General features: G+C 39.1%; 1 protein-coding gene across 11 annotated transcripts in view; it reads left to right on the forward strand.

Moving 5' to 3' along the window:
- ANKRD44 (ankyrin repeat domain 44) overlaps positions 1 to 19,319 on the forward strand; it is a 137,810-nt gene that overhangs the window by 111,712 nt on the left and 6,779 nt on the right. For 6 of the 11 annotated variants that reach the window (XM_069860697.1, XM_069860704.1, XM_069860698.1 and 3 more), the window contains exons 17-25: positions 2,175 to 2,201; positions 8,190 to 8,261; positions 9,623 to 9,824; positions 13,494 to 13,572; positions 14,604 to 14,721; positions 15,489 to 15,705; positions 16,432 to 16,519; positions 17,355 to 17,438; positions 18,731 to 18,876. In XM_069860697.1, the coding sequence (XP_069716798.1) occupies positions 2,175 to 2,201; positions 8,190 to 8,261; positions 9,623 to 9,824; positions 13,494 to 13,572; positions 14,604 to 14,721; positions 15,489 to 15,705; positions 16,432 to 16,519; positions 17,355 to 17,438; positions 18,731 to 18,876 (1,033 nt within the window). The remainder of the gene's footprint in view (positions 1 to 2,174; positions 2,202 to 8,189; positions 8,262 to 9,622; positions 9,825 to 13,493; positions 13,573 to 14,603; positions 14,722 to 15,488; positions 15,706 to 16,431; positions 16,520 to 17,354; positions 17,439 to 18,730; positions 18,877 to 19,319) is intronic. The other 5 variants (XM_069860699.1, XM_069860700.1, XM_069860706.1 and 2 more) reach the window with 1 other exon arrangement.

Genomic DNA, 19,319 nt, shown 5'->3' on the forward strand with positions numbered 1-19,319 from the left:
GGATATGTTAAAGTACCTTTTGCCACGTTGGGATCTGACTGGAATGCTTCTCCAGTGGCAACTCCAGGCCACCTCCTGGCCTGAATCTCTTCATTCAGGGGATTGTTCGGGGTGTTCTCTTTCCCAAATGCCTGTCCATCTCTGTGACCAACACCCTGTTTCTTAAAGGGAGGGTTTTGTTGGAAATCAATGGTGATAGTTATGTGGTGAATGACTTTGTACATGTCTCTGTGACAGCTTTTCCCACGTGGAAGCTCCTTTATTAGCGGAGGAAGCTCAAAATCATTAACTCAAGTCTATGTAAAAGGAAAAGAACTTAGGGACTTAATGCCTGAAAATAACTTCAGTAAACCTTATTTGTTTGTCATAGAATCATAGAATCATAGAATAACCAGGTTGGAAGAGACCCACCGGATCATCGAGTCCAACCATTCCTATCAAAGACACACAGTCCCCATGAACGTTTCCATTAAGTGAACTGTAATAGTTGTCTATTAAGAATCCCATCAGGATTCAGTACAGCATCGTGGAGCAGCTACCCACAGCCTGTTTCACAGGCTCCTGATAAGGCAGACTACTAGAGGTGACATCCACCAGTGCTGTAGTGTTAGCCTTTCCTTGGAGTGCTCTGCACACTGATCCTGCTGAAGATCAGACAGGATGCACCAGGGCAGCTCAGCCACAATACCTGGAACACCTGAAGTGCCAAGCAGTAAAAAAAGCTGCTTTCAACTGACATCTCATTCTGTCTTTCCTTATTCAAAGTTTTTGTGTTCTGTACTTAGCTGAGTAGAAAATACATTTAATTCAAAAATACAGGGAAGGGAACAGAAAAGGCATCCATCTTGCTGTCTATTTGTAGACCACACTGCAGGCAGCGAGAGCTCCGAGCACCCTGTGCCCTAAAGGTACCCTCCATCAGTCTGAGCCAGCTCAGCAGAGATGGTACCATTAGCTGGAACAGGAGTCTTGCAATCCATAGCAAGTGCTCACAGGTCTGTGCAGTGTAGGATTCCCCAAATATGGGTAGATTGATTCAATTACTTAAGTTGTAATGTCAGCATTAGTGCAATATGTACCCACTGGTTAAATGATCAACAGGAGCCTTTCTATGATAGATATGCTAGTATATTTTGGTTTAGATTTTACATTTTGGAAACTAGATAATTTTGATCCCAAAAACATTTCCTAGAAAGCTACTGCTGCTTGTGAACTCCATGTGTGCAGGAATTGACTATTTTCTTTGCACGCTGATGGCACGTTGGCTTGTAGGATAGGAGTATTGCCTAGCATCTCTGAGATTTATTTTCTGTCTCTCTGACAGATTTTATCTTTTTTTAGTTTATATTTTTGTTTTCCTGGGGTGGAGAAGCAAGGCACTTATATCTGCTGCCTTCCACCAGAGAATAACAATGGCAGTGCAGAATTGCAGGAGAGAGTTTTCCTTCAGTTCGGAGAAGAGTCATGGACTTCTGCCGTTGCCTCAAATACCTGTCTGTGAGTGTGTATCTGTGTGCAGTGTTTAAATACAAATGTATGAAGAACATCCGACTCTCTCTAATCTGCTGAATTCAATGGAAAGGGCATTTGATCATGGCATATGGCATTGCATGCGATCGTATAGCTCAGAAAGAGCTGTGAGTGCTGGGACTTTGGGGCTATAATCGGGCTTATTTATACAAGGCAAGATGTTTGCCTGCATGAACAGACTTGCAAAAAGAAACTGTCACTCGTTTATTGTTCTTTGTAGGCTTACGAAGCACCCTAACTTCATTAGGCAGTCTCCCACAGTGTGTGTATTTTGTATCTGTATATCTGTATATCTGTATTTGTTGACAGAGTAGATTGATCTTAAATGTTCTCATTGAACGTTATTCTCTGCTTTTCCATTCTCCCTTATGAAGCAATGCAACTGGTGTCTAGTCACAGTGGCTGTCTGACAGTAGGCAGTAGTCCCATTGCTTCAGGAGTAATTCATCTATAGGTGCAGAGATGTGTGTGCACAGGGTCAGGTCTTGCTGTATGTTCCTGTTCATACAGCGCTTGTGATGCAGTTTATTCTACAGGAAAAAAACCAAACCCCAAAACGCCCCCAAACCCGAGCCACACTTTCAGAGTATCATTATACTTGAATATTTATGACTTTAACTATTCTAATTGACATTTTACATCAGATTGGAAGCAAAACTCCATTGGATATAGTGAGTAAATGGAAAATAATTGCATGCTCTGTACTTTCATTTTTATTTAAACTTCTTATAGCATTTTGCAAATCCTTGTATTCACTTTGATAAAGCCTGAAGAAGAATAATCACAACACTTAACTAGCATGCTACGTACTTAAAACCACTGCATCCGTGCTGCTTTCATTTCTGTTGGATTTCCTTCTGGCTGTTGCTTATAAGCTCAGGCCTTGCTAGAATGTCTGTTGCTTTTCCTCAGTCAATCTTAGGAGCTGTGAGTGAAGTGCACGTACCTGACTGGCATGGCACTTGTCTGGATGTTTAACTAACTTTGCATTTGGTAATGTAAAATGGAAACAACGCTTGCCTGTTTTCTGGAAGTTTGTGGCCAATTTCAAAGTGGTTCAGAGAAGAAATATAAATTACACATCTTCAAATCAGTCTGAATTTAAAAAGCCCTTGTGTGTATTTCATACAAGAGGCACAAATGAGAGGAGAGTAGCAAAAATACCATTGAAACGCACATTTTAAAATTGACTGTCACTATATTTCACCAGCAGTCAAATTTTCTAGCTAAAGAGGAAATTTCTTAAGGATAAGAATTTCGCTAATTAAAAGTCTTCGTACAGCTTTTACACAACTGTGTATGAAATTTTGCAAAACTTTCACTGGGTGAGAGGGCCCTTATACCTAAGTTTGAGGCTTTACAGAACCTCTGAGGTACAATTCCTGGCCAGAAAGAGACGTTATGTATGTGATTTGAGTGTGAAAGCTCCAGGTTCAAATCTCTGCCCTGACTGATAAAAGAAATTTGACATCCCTAGAAGTCACCAACACATTGTGCAGCTTGTTCTAGGTAGGATCTCTCGCTCTCATTTGGAGTGTCCTGCTTCCTATAAATACTCATTGGGTGAGAATCTCCTGTATAACCCACTGAGTATGGGACTCGTGGCTTAACATGAAATGATTTTGTATGAAGCAGAAGAGCTCCAACAGAAGATTAGTGTCTCCCATGAGAATAGCCAGTGACCTGGAGGTCTGCTTGAATTCTGAGATTTAGATATGTTTAAAGACTTCAACTTTATTCTCTTAAACACCAGGTAAGTGTCCTGTGTGCATGGTGGTGACTGTTCGGGTAGACTGTTGGATATTTAAACTTTGTCCTGGAAAAGCTGCATGGAACTACTAATACATTTCTTCAGGCTCGGTCTGCCTAATCTCTTGTGAAACTTCTTGCTTACATTATTTTAACTTCAGCCATAAGTTGCACATGCGAGTGAAATTGATGTAAACACTGATTAATCTCATTTTTAAAGCCTGATTTTAGGAAGACTTACCAGACACCACGTTAAGGACATGTATTGGTTTAAATGTGATCAAATTAAAATAATGTGATCATTTGTATTTACAAATATGGAGAGAGCTTGTAGGATTGCTTGTCTCTCTTCAAGGAATCACAGAATCACTAGGTTGGAAAAGACCTCCAGGATCATCAAGTCCAACCATTCCTATCAATCACTAAACTATGTCCCCGAGCACCTCGTCCACCCGTACCTTAAACACCTCCAGGGATGGTGACTCAACCACCTCTCTGGGCAGCCTGTTCCAGTGCCCAGTGACCATTTCTGTGAAAAATTTTTCTCTGATGTCCAGCCTGAACCTACCCTGGCGCAGCTTGAGGCCAGATTCTTGAGGATATGTTTGTACCACCTTGATTTTAAATTATTCAATCAAGAATAATTCTGAGATTTAAAAACATTCCTCCCTGCTGTGGAGTAGTACGAGGTTAATTCTATTATTCTTTTCTATCTCATCTGAAACAACTGATGAGAGTCTTCAATCAGTGCTCACTTCTTGCTGGAAAAGCCTTTATTTAAAAGAAGCTCTGCTGGTATGTTTCCTCCCAGTAGAGGCAATTATCTATAGCAATTCTTTAGGAAAGGTGAGATTTAACGTGACAACCTAGCTATATTTATGCAGTTCTGAAGGTGACATTAATTAAAAATTGATACTAATTGCCCCTTCTGAATGACCTCGTAGGTGATAAGCTACATGACTATGTAATTATTGCAGAAGAGCAATGTTCAACTATTTCTTTTGTCTTAATCGCCTTTTGATCACCTCTTTATAAGTGTGAAAATTTCTGAATGCTGTTTGCTCAGTAACCTGTCAGAGTAAAGGCCATTTGTAGATTATACATGTGTAATCTAATGTTTTGCCTTTTTGAGATTCTGGTAATAGCACCAAACTAAGGAAGTTCATTAACAGTGCGGGAAGTATGTATACCAGAATGTAGAAGTGGCCTTAATCACCAAAATAGTAACACTCTCAAAGAAAAGTCACTTTAGCTTCAGCTGCAGGTGGATCAAACCTTTGACATAACTCCTAGCAGTGCACTTAAGTGGCTGTGACTGGAGCTATGGGAGTGGGATGCCTTCTACAGAATCACACCTTCTGTTCTCTTTTAGGATTTGAGATAGCACCCATTGTTACCACGTCTATGGTTTGAAGTCACTTCTGACATCTTCCTTTTAAAAGTGTACTTTAAACCTTTTCTGCATCGTGCAAGTTTTATCTCCTTTTCTGCCTTGTGGTAATTTTAAGTTACTGAGATGCTCTGTGAAACTTTGTTATGTTTTAACCAGAGCTGAATTTCAGAATATATAACACTCTATAAGGACAGTCATAAGAAACACCCTGACTTATTAACTAGCACATCTGAGCCAAGAAAAAAAAAGAAAAAAAAAGGAGAGGAGACCCTCCACCCGGTACCATGTCCTCCCTTATTATAACCACAGAATAAATTCAAGCAGAAGAGCCTCTTATGTCTGTAAATACTTTTTACTGTACAAATAAAATAGAACTGTGAGAACTGTAGGTGTTATTAATCTTCATACAGTGCCAGGGGAGAGAAGACAGTTTCTAATAGCAGCCTTGTAGTGTTATTAGTTTGTAACAATAGAATTGAATAATTGATGTCTTCTATCTGACTTTGTCCGCATCTCACTCCCAAAGCATTCGAGTTCCTGTTTTTGAGTGTGAAGAAGACTTCACAAAATAATTACATGCAGTATTAACTAGCACTACTATGGGAAGTGAAGGGGCCATGCTGGGAATTTTCAAAAGGCAAAAAGAAGTAAGGGTATTGTTATGTTTTAAAGATGTATAACCTAACCGGAGAGAAACCGTACCCACCAGCTTCACTTGCAATGTCTCTGCACAACTTTGATGTCCACTTAAAAATCTCCAGACAACCAATATACAGAAATGTAATCAGCTAAAAGATGTCATTTCAGTGGCACAAGAAATGAGATTTGCTGGGGCATTCTCCAGTCAGCCACTAATAACCACAAACTGTTAGTAATTTGTGCTTAACTCGTCTGTCTTCAGTGGAATGCATTGGCCAGCTTTAGCAGGCAGGTGTCTGTCACAGTGCAGGAGACCTGCTTGGATTGCTCTGCAGGGTCTGTGGATTTAAGCTTTCCTGGCTGTCAGGGCAAATGGTTTTGAGTGTTAAATTCACCATTTTTACAAAGCTGCAGCTGCGGGTAGCTTCTTACAAGTGTACTCTAAGATAGGAACCATTATGGAGATAGACCCCTCCAAGGGCACATTGTTTTATTTGTTCTTATAACAAGTATATGTAATTTACTATAAATGCATTCTCAGAACCATAGAAACACTGGTGAAACTGGTGAATTTGCTTGGTAACTTGGATCTGGTGCTCTTTATCTCTTTGAACATGATGTTTATCCTTCAGATTACTTGGTTGTAATTGTTACAAAGCAGTGCTTGGCAAGACATCCTAAAAATTGTTAGAGTCTTTAATCTTTGTCTTCTTGCTCTCCTTCATAAATTCTCTTCTTGCACTGTCTGGCCATGTATCTAAGAGCTACCAGGTTTACCATCAATTTCTTGTTTATGCTTGACATTATGATGGAGACATTCAGCCTTATGAGTAATAAGCTCATTAAGCCTAGTCTGCATCAGCCTAAGCTGCTTTAACTCTAAGCCATGCAGATGCCTTTTGTGAGAGGTGCTCCAATCCCACAATTTGTTCCTTTAAAGCCTTAATTTTGTCAATTTTCTGTGTGGTTTTTTTCATCAATTCAAAAGGCAATTATCTGCCTTGTTCCAGGAGACTTACGGAGCCCACTGACAATTTAAGGAAAGTATTTCTACGTTAAGATTTTGATCTTGGAATTTCAATAGACAATGATGAGTGTAATTTAAAGTGATTAAATTAGTCTTGTTGTGCTGGCCTTATGGACTCAGACTGAAGGCTAGTATTAGGCAGGCTTAGAGCTTGGGTTTGTTTGGTGGGATTTTTTGGTTTGTTTACTCACTAGAGAAAATCAGAATGTATTCATGTATGCAGAGCTGGCTACTGCTTCATCCTGTTTATAGTTGTCTTTTATTAAGAGAAGGACAATATTTTAAGCTGGAGGTGGCTCTGTATGGCAAGACCAAGTGGGTTTCCTAACCCTGCCCCAAACCTACTGAAAAACTGGTGTGGGACTTGATTTTTCCCCTTGGCTACGGAGATGTGTTAAAATCCATATTACCTGTTTATACACACACACACACTTGGTTATGAGTCCTGTTTGCATCAACACACATTTCTTTACCAGTCCTGACATTTTCCTAGGCACAAAATATACAAATAGACAAAATTACTGTTTAATTTTCTAGCTTTTCCATAGGATTCACATTAGCAACCTTATAATATGAGATTTGTGGCAATTTATACATTATTAATACCTGCTTATATTCCAGTTTGAGTTTTGGATAAATTTGTCCTTGATGTAGGTCTATTAAAGACTGATGTGTCACACCAGAAGTTCAGGCATACATCAGAATTTAGGATATGCCGTCATCACATAGTGTAGGCAGCTAAATTCTCTGCCTACCGTAGGCTTTCACTGGCCTCTTTGGAGAGACTTCCATGTTGTCATACTCTAGAATTATCCAAATTGTCACAAAAAAAATCCTTTCCTCTTTTTCTCTTGCTGTCTTTTAATTATTTTCTTACTCTGTCAAAAAAACCCCCTCAGAAGCCTATGAGAAAATTTGACTTGTGACCTTAGAAACATTACAAGTCAATTGTAGCTATCTGTCGTGATTTTCTTCCCTTTTTACAACTTCCTATTGTTAATATTCTGTAAAATGCCACTTTCTAGTCACAGAGGTATTTGGAGACTAATTCTTTGGGTAGTTATTAAGCAAAAGGCCATGCACATGAGCAGGGCTTCTCAACGAAAGTTGAATTCTCAATATTGTTGTCAATACTGTGATTTTCTTTGCTACCTGAACTGATTAAGTTGTCAGGGTTCATTGTGAAGTGATGCTAGTAGTTCCTCCTTCTAGATAGACAGAAATGCCCTGTTTGTTAAGCCTTAAAATGCTTTGGGGCCCCTTAAAATGAAGGGACTCATGTGAAAGTGCATTGCGTGTTATTAGGTGTTTGTAAGAGTTGAAGGATGTGTTACGTTTCAGAAGGCTGTCATTATAGGAGCAGGTTCTACTTGGATAAATTGTAAAAATGACTGTGAATGACTCATGGCTCAGTTATTATTCCTAGTGCTAATTATGTGTCAGAATTATCCAAAACACTATATCAGACATGATTTGCATACGCATTACCTGTGTAATCATTAAACTGCACTTTTTCCAATGTAAACTTACTGAGGGCTTTACTCCACAAATCCTTCCTTTTGAGGGCTCCTTTCTCACCCAAGCAGGCCCTATGATTTCAGGGAAACTAAATTATCAGGGTAATGATGTTCATTAAAAGCTTTTGAAGTAGTTTCGTAATTTTACCCTGTGGAGAAAACTTGAAGATACTTTCCAGAAAAGGTTGTGAAGTATATATTCTTCACAGTCCTTCAGGACTCACTGTGGACATCTGAGGACAAAATATCTATCTCTGCTGATTTATAGTCCATGAGAACTTATGTTTCATGCAAAGATATTTTAAGACTGTCTTCATTTTTTTTTCTTTTTCAGCTTCTGGAAAAAACCAACAATATGTTTGAGGAACCTGATTCTGCAGCTACGAAAAGTCCTTTGCACTTAGCTGTAAGTATGAGACGTGTAAAATGTTTGATCATTATCTCCTGGAATAATTCCTTAACCTCTGTCTTTGAAGCAGGTTTAACCTTAGAGTTGCTCTGAAAAAGCTGGAAAGGGATGTAGACCTACGTGTAACAAAAACAGATTCTGGGCTGGAATAATTAATTTATTGTCAGTCTTGGATCTTACTTGATCCTAACACTTGGGTGAGAAGAAACAGCCGTTGCAGTGAAATTAAATGGAAGTTTGCAACTTTTATTTGTAAGTAGTTCATAAATTTGGAGCCAGAGCTTGAGTCTGTGGCTTTGATCGTGGAAAGGGATACTCTGAGGTTCTCCTGGAGATGTGCAGAGTGCAAAAGTTGTCTAGTATGCAACAAGGTATGGGAAAGCATGGTTAAAACCCAGCAGTGCCCTGAGATCATGCCAGGGAAACTGTTCTTCCTAAACAGGATTCAGCACATATGACTTCATAGCTCCCCTTTCCCAGGAGCTTAAGATTCATGGTCCCTCTTACCACTTTTCTTGTGCAGAATCACAGAACAGTTGATGTTGACCTCAGGAGATCAGCACGTCCCACCTCTGTCAAAAGCAGAGTCAGCTAGAGCATGTTTTCTCAGGGCATCTCAGGGCTGTGCCCAGTCACATTTGGAGTATCTCCAGGCACTGACAATTCACAGCCTCCAGGCCATCTATCCCAATGTCTGACCACCACCACAGTAAAAATGGTGTGTTTTTTGCATTAAATTGAATTTCTTGTGTTTAAATGTGGGCCCACTGCCTCTTGTCTAGTCACTGAGTACACCTGAGAAGAGTCTGCCTCTGTCCTCTCTACTCCCCATTTCGGTGTTTATCTGCAGTATCCACTGCAGTTGTTCTACCAAATGATCCTTCTGGCAGAAATACTCTGAAGCATTAGCTATATACAGCAGGTCAAGTTTGTGTTTTTGTTTGCACAAACATCTGATTTGAGAACTACTTTGATTTAGTTGAGGTCCAGCACATATGTTGAATTTGGCATCCAGTTAAGTGATAATCCATGGGACCTCTGATCAGCATCACTAGTGTATTTAGTTTTTGAAGCAAATTATTGCCTGAAATTCCTCGCCTTGGGTTGTGTTAAAGGTTAGAGCAAGTTAACAATCATAATTTCTGTCCTTAAATGCTAGGATTTTTTTAGTTTCTTGGCTACAGTGTAATTCGGGAAAATCTTTCAAGTTGTAGAGGCAGTCATAAGGAATCAAGAAAATGATGTCATTACTACTGTATTTAGGAGACTGTAACAATGATGGATTTTATTCATGTTTTATGTGAAAGTGTTTGAAAAACAGAGTTTTGTTCTTTACGTGACACATTTCATATTTCTAGGCCTACAATGGTCATCATCAAGCCTTGGAGGTACTTCTCCAGTCTCTGGTAGATTTGGATATTAGGGATGAGAAGGGACGCACTGCTTTGGACCTGGCTGCCTTTAAAGGACACTCAGAGTGTGTGGAAGCTCTCATCAGCCAGGGTGCTTCAGTCACTGTAAAAGACAATGTCACTAAAAGGACCCCCCTCCATGCTTCAGGTGAGTGTGTGCTTATATTGTGCTTGTGGTGTAAACCCTTCAACGTAGAAGCAGTTATCTTTACTTGCCTGCTATCCCTCTGGACATTTCTAAGTGAAAGACGGAGATCTTGGCACGTACTGAGGTTTGCTGCGGTCCTGCAGTTAACTCTTATCTTTCATATCCTTGGTCTTTTTTTACCATGTCCCTGTGATTTAGTCCTCCCTCACACAGTATCCCATATATTTCCACACCACTACTGCTCTGTCCTTACCTGCTTGCCTCTGCTTTACCTTACCTTTGTAATACCTGCCCTGTAAGATGCGTGATGTTTCCCCTACAACACCTTCTCTTAATGGTTCCTCCACCAAAAAAAAATCAAGGGAAGAGAGAACACTTCCCTCACTGCTTCTCCTAAGGAAGAAATTTGAAAATACAGGTAGGCTCTCATTGGTGATGAAATTATTCTGGTGTTTAAAACTTCCACCCTTTAGGAAGGGGCAACAGTACAGAAATTCACCTCTCTTCAGACATTCTCCTCCTTCTGAGCTGCCTTGTGAATTGCTGTTGCTAGGAATCTGCTCTGTTCCTTATGTTGAGTGTTAATTATGCAATGTGCATGATTAACTGGAACATGCAAAATTTGCCATTTATTTAAATGTTATTATTTAATACATGCCTGTCAGATAAATATGCTGAGGTGCTGGAGGGAGCGTTTCTACTCTGGCTGTTCATTGAGGGGTTCAGTACAGCATATCAGTGACCTCTAGTGGGAAGTAGAATGAATACTTCATCGGATAACAATTATTTTCAGGGCCAGACTTAATTGTCTTTCTGTTAATCCTTTAATCTTCCTGAGATTAAAATGCATATTCACGCTCTCATACCAGTTTGTGTGTGACCATGTAAGTGCAACCTGGAAGCATAAGGTCAATTTATCACCATTTTTATGTGTAGTACTGAAGAAAATGTGTTTAATGGATCTTAACAGCGTGCTAAAAACAGCTTTCTGCCATCTTAAATTTTGCATTAAAACTGAGTACATTACTCCCCACAATAAGCTATTAATACAGAGATGTGCTGTCAGAATTTACATATTGGAAGGTTGAGATCAGAATTCAGTGAGAGGGGTTTTAGTTGATGATAAAAACACAAAATAGTAACTCTAGCTGATCCTCACCCTGTTAAAACTGTTTATTTTATTAATTTAAATCAAGAGCAGTGCTGCCACATAGCTGGAGCTGTGTTGGTCAAGAGCTTTCCTATAGTCCCTTCAAACACAGATTAGGTTGAACAAGGTGTGACGTCTGGTACATCATCGCTATAGCAATTATTTTGTATTTTTAGAAAAAAATTGTTATAGTGATTTAGGTTTCTTGTTGTCACAGCTGAATTGTAAGCGTTCTGCAGTACTGAGAAAAATAAATGGTAACGAAGTCATATTTTTGTTAGCAGCTCTGACTCAAGATATGGGCTTGTTGAAAGTATTTATCAAATGGAATTGAGTAAATTTGAGTCTGCTAGGAAAACAAGCAAAATGTTCTTGAAATCTGCAGTCAAACAAAATAAGTTAGGTGTTTGAAAAAAGAGGAGGAAAAAGAAAAAGCAAGAATCAAGAAAGCCGTTCTCATAGGAATGAGATACTGAAGGGAACGTGTATCTCAAGCAGAAGGGAGAATGCAGCACAGACAGGCTGAACATTTGAAGAGTTAAAGGAATTTGGAGGCTTTCAAATACAAGATGAGTGCACTTTGGATAAATACCTGTTTAGACAAAGTTTAGGACCTTCCACTCAAGAGCTATGCAGAGTTCCGTGGAAATTAGCTCTGGAGGAAAATTTCTATCTCCACCTGTTATACAAAGCCACTTGCAGGCTGGTGATTTTTATTTTGCTGTTTCATAACAATACATTTTCAGAGTGTTTAGCAATGGATGATGCCACCTATCGGAAATTCTGCTTGATGCCACTGCAGTATTCAGCATTTTTCGTTTGCATGCAAGTGTCAGAGAGAAACTGGCATATTTTTAGAAATCAAATAGAATTCTTGCTGGATTAATTCCTTGAATGACGGTGCACATCTGCACACACAAAAGTGAATGCTTGCATGTGTTTCCTGTGCACTGGAAAGAAAGAGGAAGGCATGTGTGCCCATCCCCTTAAACATATTTGCCTTCGTTCCTTCTAATTACATGAGCACAATCACCAAACACAACAGTTGAGGAGACCTGAAGTGGTGGATTGGATTACAGGATTCTGCAGAACTCTGTTCAGTAAAGGGATTTGCACCTTCAGTAGAGAAATCACCCAATGAATTTATTTTTTTTTTCTGTCAGCCCCACTCAGGGAAGAGACTTCCTCTGACCTCATACTATGAAGAAATTCCTTGGCCTAAATGATGCATTCCTCATATAATTTTATTACCACCAGTCTTTCCTCTGGGTAGCTTGGGGGATCCATTGCAAGTGTTTCCCTAGTGTTAGTGTTGTAGCTCTGTTGACGAAACTACTGTTCCCTGCAGAGTCCGTAATGCTTAGCTATTGCTGGGTCAGCTCCTAAAAGTTTCTGAGAGTATCTGTTCTAAAGCTCATTTACCAAAATTCTTTCCGGACATCAATGTGAACAAGTTGCGATTTCTCTTCCTCCCGCTGGGACAAAGAACAGGTTTTTGTTTTTTCCCTTTAAGCCAGTGACTCATCAGCCCCGCAGAACTGTTTACATGTCATGTGTATGGCATTACTTGGTGGTAAATAACTAAAAATGTCTTTTATTTTTCTGGGTAGAGCAACTAAGATTATTTTTGTATGAGTGATTTAAATGTGATGATGTGCGCCCATTATTTTTCTGCCGGAACGATGTGACATAGGTGGTGTCTAAGGGCTTTGCCTCAGCCCACAGCGTGTAGGCAGTGTGAACGCATGACATGCTGTAATAAGAACACAGTCTGTATCTGCTGAATACAGGACTTGTTGTTTTTCAAAGAAGAAAATTCTGTCCTCTTCATCCTAAGAAGGGCTGAAGCCTTTAAGCCAGCTGACGCTTAGATGGGCTCCCACTGTCAGGCCCTGCAAAACATAGTAACTCAGAGTTGTTTTCCAGCAGGGTTACATTTGCAAAAGCAAAACACATTTTTGAGAAGCAGCTGTGGCTTCTAATAACATTAAATGAGAAAAGATGGAAAGGCCCAACGGGAATGTTAGTCTCTGGTGTTGTGTGCTCTTCCGAATATGACATTTGTGTCATTGCTCATTCATTGGAGATGCTTCTTTTCTCACAGCAGCATTGAAGAACTTGTTTGGACAGTGCACACGCAATTTAAGGAGCCTTGCTGACATACATCCTCCTGCATTCCAAACCTGGTCACAGAAAGCCTTGTCTGCCTGCTTGGTCTGAGGGATTCTGAAACGCTGTCTGGTTTAGTGGAAATCTTCTCAGCAGTGAAAAATCAATTTCTGTTTTGCTCATTTCGGATTTTTGTATGCAAAAGAACTAATCCTCATCTTACTGAGGCCAGGGAAGAAATGGCTCACCGTTTCATTGGCACGAGTTAAATCAAAATTATGGAAATATTAATTTCTTATACTATGGAATATTTTCCTGTTTGTAAGGAAATTTTCTTATCCATAAACATTCCAATGGAAAAGTATCTGAAATTAAATGTATTTTAATTAAACATACTTTTTTCTTTATAGTTATTAATGGCCATACACCTTGTTTACGGTTGTTGCTAGAAGTTGCAGACAACCCTGACGTGACAGACGCCAAAGGACAGTAAGTTTTCTTTCTGGTTTTTTTTTTCAGCTCTGTGATTCAAATAGCTTCTCAGATTTCTCACAGTACCCTCCCCCCCACCCCCGCCATTTATTTGAAATGCATTATTTCCTGCACTTCTCCTTATAGGATTTGGCAGAGCTTACAAAGTACACATTCAGTTGACCTAATCCACGTGGAAAGAATTATTCATTAGTCTTAGCCTCTGCTTCATACTTTAAACAATTCTTCAAAAATAGCAAGCTCCTGAGATGTTTCTACAGAGAGCCTTTTTCTTTCTAAAACATTGCTGTTTCGGGGTTTACTTGGTATTTAAGGCTAGTGCAGTGGGACAGAATGTTTATTTGAGGTGACACATGCATCTGAGATGCTCCGTCAAAGATTTTCCTTGATAAATGACAGTTAAAAGAGGGAGAATGAAGTATATTTTTAAAGTGAAAATGTGAATTGTTTAAAAAACTCATTTGAGGTGCCTGGAGACATATACGTATAATTTCAAATGGTATTAGTCTGATCTAAAAATAGAGGAAAAACAGGTATCTTTCAGGAAAAAAATGGAAGATACGTTAGGCCAAATTTTGGCTTGAATAGCTTCCTTGTGTCCCTTCATCCCCTTTAAGCAGCTGTGCAGCATTTGCAATAGAAGTGCTTTAGTTGGTTGCCATTGCAGTAACAAGCAGGGACATTCATTCACACCTCTTGGGTGTTGCAAAGCTCACGTGTCACTGGAGGTGACCTGTAAGTGCAGGTTGTTGAGGAAACACTGCCTTGAGTGATGTTGCACTGTAAGCTGTTACAGATGAGTTTGTTTCTATTCCAGTTATGGTAGCTGGTTGTTAAACATCTTAATAATTTCATACAAGAGGTCTTCGCTTGGGTGTTGTTTAGACGAGTACAGTGAAAGAAACAGGTTTGTGGGTCAGAACGGAGAGAAATGCAGGGCTTCCAGATTTCTCTGTTCCTGTAAGTTAGTGGTGGCAAGGAGTCTTGTCATTTTATAGCTGTGACTGGTTTCTTTTTGTTTCTCCTAGAACCCCACTAATGCTTGCAGTGGCATATGGGCACATTGATGCTGTTTCTTTATTACTTGAAAAAGAAGCATCTGTAGATGCAGCTGATCTCCTGGGATGCACAGCTTTACATCGAGGGGTGACTGAATTTTTGTGATTCTTAATTATTTGTTTCACTGTGACTACAACTCACTTATAAATACAGGGATATTGAATGTAGGGAATACTGTAAATGATTGGAAACCTGGCCAAGCACAGTCAATGAGGTAAAAAGCGGGAGAGATCCACTCTCAGCAGTGCTCTACATTTGTCTTTATTTCACATTCACTTTAATTAATTGGATAAAATGCTGATTAGACCATTTTTTCTTGGCTCTAGACACCTTACAATAGGAAACATTATTCCTATAACAGGGAACCTTAGGTATTCTGAAAATAATTTCTTTCAAAGAACCACCCAGCAGTTACTTTCATTTGTCTTAGGGAGGATGGTGTCAATAAGTAAGCCTTAAGGCACTGGAGGCAGTGGAACTTCAGGCAGAACTAATCTTTTCTAGGAGTCAGCTTCTTACCCATTGTGAAGTTGATGCAAGAGATTACATTTATACAAAACTTCTGAGCCTCACCCGGTGTTCATCTGTTTCCTTAGACTTAAACTTCCCCTTGCTTTTGTGCCTCACTTAGTGGAGTCTCTTCTACATGCTAGAAATCAATGTCTTTGAAAGACAGCACCAAATACATTTCAGTGTATAAGTCATCATAGGTACTCGTGGGAGTAAAGGAGCTTTCATCTCTGCTTCTGAATCCTATCTAGGCTGTTTTATGTTTCACAGGCATCAATCATATTCCATATTTCCTGGGCAAGAATCTGTATTACATCAACCTCTACTCATTTCTTTGTTATCAGGTTATGACTGGGCATGAAGAATGTGTGCAGATGCTGTTAGAGAAGGAAGTATCTATTTTGTGTAAAGATGCCAGAGGCAGGACACCTCTACACTTCGCAGCAGCTCGGGGTCATGCCATGTGGTTGAGTGAATTACTGCAGATAGCACTTTCAGAGGAAGACTGCAGTTTGAAAGATAATCAAGGTTATACACCGCTGCACTGGGCTTGTTACAACGGTAAGGTTCTCTCTGTGGACTTTTGCCAAGTTCAAATGTGTCCTCAGTTTTAGGGAAACGTGATTACGGAGTAGCCTAACAATTTGAGAAGCTTGATATGTAAAGGCAAATTATCTCCCCTCCACCTGCTCTCTGTAGTTAGCATTTGCTACCTTCATTCCTCAGTTCAGAAGCCAGGGAAATTCCAGCAATACCTTCTGGTGGTTTTGCAGCTCATTTGCTCCCAGTCACAGGAGTCCAGGGTGAAATTCTGGTTTCGCTGATGGCCATTATGAAATTGATTTCTCTCTGGGGCCAGAAATGTTCCTTTGAGGTGTCACCTTCTTTCTTACTGATGCAAGAGACCACATGAATTGAGGGATATTGTGAACTGAACTGGTTATTCTAAACTGGACAATCTGAACTTGTTCCTTAATAAAAGGATAATGCTTCCCAATACCATCATTTAAGACCATCTTTGGAGATGTGTAAGGCAACATACATCACATAAAAAAGGAGATTTTTTTTTTTTGTCTTCCTTTTTTTTCAGTAAGTGCTAATATTAGCCTGCCTGGATCTATCTTGCTGTTGCCATAAAAAAAATAAATCTGTTTATTATTTTGTCATATAACACCTTATATACGTGTTGTATTCAGCTTGTGTTAAATTCTAATCTGTATAAGGATAATATGAATTAAGTGAATTACTTGCTTTGTCCAACACTGTGAAATGTCTGATCTCTTTTAGGTCATGAAAACTGCATAGAGGTACTATTGGAACAAAAGTTATTCCGCACATTTTATGGTAATAGCTTCTCTCCATTGCACTGTGCCGTGTAAGTAGAAATTGCCAGTCACAAATGCTTTAGGATATGTCAGGAAAAAGTAGCAGTAGGAGAAGAATGCTTTTTAATGCTAATCATAAAATTGTGTTTATCTTTCTGCTGAAAAAGTGGCAGAATAAAGAGTATTTTTGCATACGTTTCTTATATTTAGCCTATTTGATAAAATCCAGATCTGTAGTTAAATAGCTAAGTTTCTGCTTCCTTTTCAGCTACTCTTCCCTTGCTTAAAACTACAGACCTGTGCCTTTCCTTCAGGTGCTAATCCAGCATGCAAGTGTGTTAGCAATACTGTGTATCCTGTCCTGTTACTAAACACTGTTCATTTTCATAATGAAATTAGGCAAATTAGTAATAATCAGAGAGTATTAATTGAGTACATCCATCAGGGAAAAGTATTATATGTGTGATTTAGAAGAGAAGTGGGCTTCAGTACCTAAAACACTAGAATAAAGCTTTCTATATGTAGATATCTATGACTGAGTGCTTTCCAGATCGAGGTGTGTTTGCCATTTAGACTAAAGGATTTTAAGGTATTAAGGTTTTAATCCTAGGTTTATGCTGCACTTTCAATTACCTTTGTGCAGAGTGAATTGCACGATCAGCTTTGGTTTAGAGATTGAAATCCATAGTAGCGGAGGCAGTTTGTTAAATGGAGAGATGGTCAATAATCAGAAATGTGACTGAAAGCATTAGGACAAAGGTGTATGTTAGGAAAACTTCTAAATAACCAATAAGAAATACTAAAGGGAAGTGAAGTAAATCAGTATTGGAAAGGCGGAAAAGATGCAGGCATTTTACTTTTATGAAAATGTTTTTCCTTTGGCAGAATCAACGATCATGAAAACTGTGCGTCACTGCTCATCGGAGCCATCGATGCCAGCATTGTCAATTGCAAAGATGACAAAGGAAGGTAATAGTTTCTTAAACTGCATTTCATTAGAATCCGTCTAGCATTTTTCATAATACTTTCTGAACCCCTGGAACTAAGCTTTATCTGATATGGCTGAGCTAAGACTTGTCATGCCAACTCCTTCAGACAGCAGTTTCCACTGCAACAGAGTTAAATGGTGGTTCACTTGAAGCAAGAATACTATGAAGTATTCAATACAAAAGAAACAGTGTTTTGTTTGTTTAGAACATCTGTGACTGTAGGCTCTCTTCCTGAACCAGTTTTCTTTCTTAAATATTTAAGCATGTTTATTTTTGCTAAATGGAGTGATACTGTGTACGCAGAGAAAAGTATTTAATTAAAAGCTTGAATGTTATGTTAGCATTCTCAGGAAATAAAACTGAAGACATTGGTGCAGCAAAATAATTCAGATACAGCAAGAGACGTGTTCAGCCAAATCCTTAATTTGTCACATTGATAATCTCCTTACTGTGTGTATATATATATGTAATTAAAATTGCTAAAAATTGAATACTCACTGTTTCTATTAATTAAAAAAATTGAAGCCCTTCAGTAATGGTGAATAATGACTCCTGTAAGGGTAAGCTCACCTGACCCTTACTGATAAGCAAAACCTGAAGTAACACAGTGAAGTGTGTTGTGTACTCATCTCTATTAGTCACACTTTAGATGCCATATAGAGACAGTGAACAAATTCTGCCATCTGTCTTAGAATCATAGAATAACCAGGTTGGAAGAGACCCACCGGATCATCAAGTCCAACCATTCCTATTGAATCTTGTGGAAACTGTTTACCTTCCAAACAGACAGAATTCCTCCTGCCTTTTATAGTAAAACTGTTATTGTAGCTTGTTGCTGCAATACTTCTGACTATAACTTAAAGTACTTTAGTTTCAAATAATAAATCTGTTCTTTTTCTGGTAGTTTTTTTTGATAAAAGAAATAAAGTCAGATTAATAAGAATGAGGGATTGTACAGCTTTTCATATTATGCAGTATTAAAATAAATATGCTGCTAATATGAGAGTCTCCACAGTATTGTATCTCCACACTATCATATCCACCTTCTGCTTCCCTTTCTTTAAAACTTACATTGCACCAGCACGAAGTCTGTAAATATTATTTAACTTATTTCAGTTGCTACTACTATAATGTTCCCCCGGTAATAACTCCAAGTTTCACAGGGAGAAAGGAAATAAAAATGTCTTGCAGTTTGAGGTTCTTGAGCAGGTAAGCAAACAGGAATATTGTCATCCTTTAGCAGCAGCAGTGGTTGTGTTTCTTTCCCCTCAGGACGCCCCTTCATGCCGCAGCCTTCGCCGATCACGTGGAGTGTCTCCAGCTCCTCCTGAGTCACAGCGCACAAGTGAACGCTGCGGATCACGCAGGGAAAACGCCTCTCATGATGGCAGCTCAGAATGGTCACGTAGGGGCTGTAGGTAAGTAGATCCTTGCCTCTCTTCATCTGGAAGACTGAGTGCTACTGCAGTTGCCATCCCAAACAGGTGGTCATTTTTTCCCTGTAAAAACTAAGGAAGAAAAGTGAATTGTGTGGATGTCCGTAAGAAGCTACCATTACTCTAAGAAAAATGATTCTTCTTCTCAGTCTTTGTTTCTCAGCAGTCCTGGTGAACATTTGCAATAACAAACTTGAGTCGTATTTCCACCTGAGAGCACACTGTAAAGAGCATGAGCAGAGTAGTAATTCTGTTCTCCTGTTTGCTTCCTTGATTTTATGGAGCAGTAAAACTGCACATGTGAAAGAGATTGCGTAACCTTTTTTCAATCTCTTATAGGGATTCCTAGTCTTAAAATGGCAGCTGTTGGGAGGTGCTTTTCCAGGCTAGACTACATAATATAGGCATAATAAATAAATTAAGAT

This window comes from Phaenicophaeus curvirostris, chromosome 7, assembly GCF_032191515.1.
Source record: "Phaenicophaeus curvirostris isolate KB17595 chromosome 7, BPBGC_Pcur_1.0, whole genome shotgun sequence".
Lineage (NCBI taxonomy): Eukaryota > Metazoa > Chordata > Aves > Cuculiformes > Cuculidae > Phaenicophaeus > Phaenicophaeus curvirostris.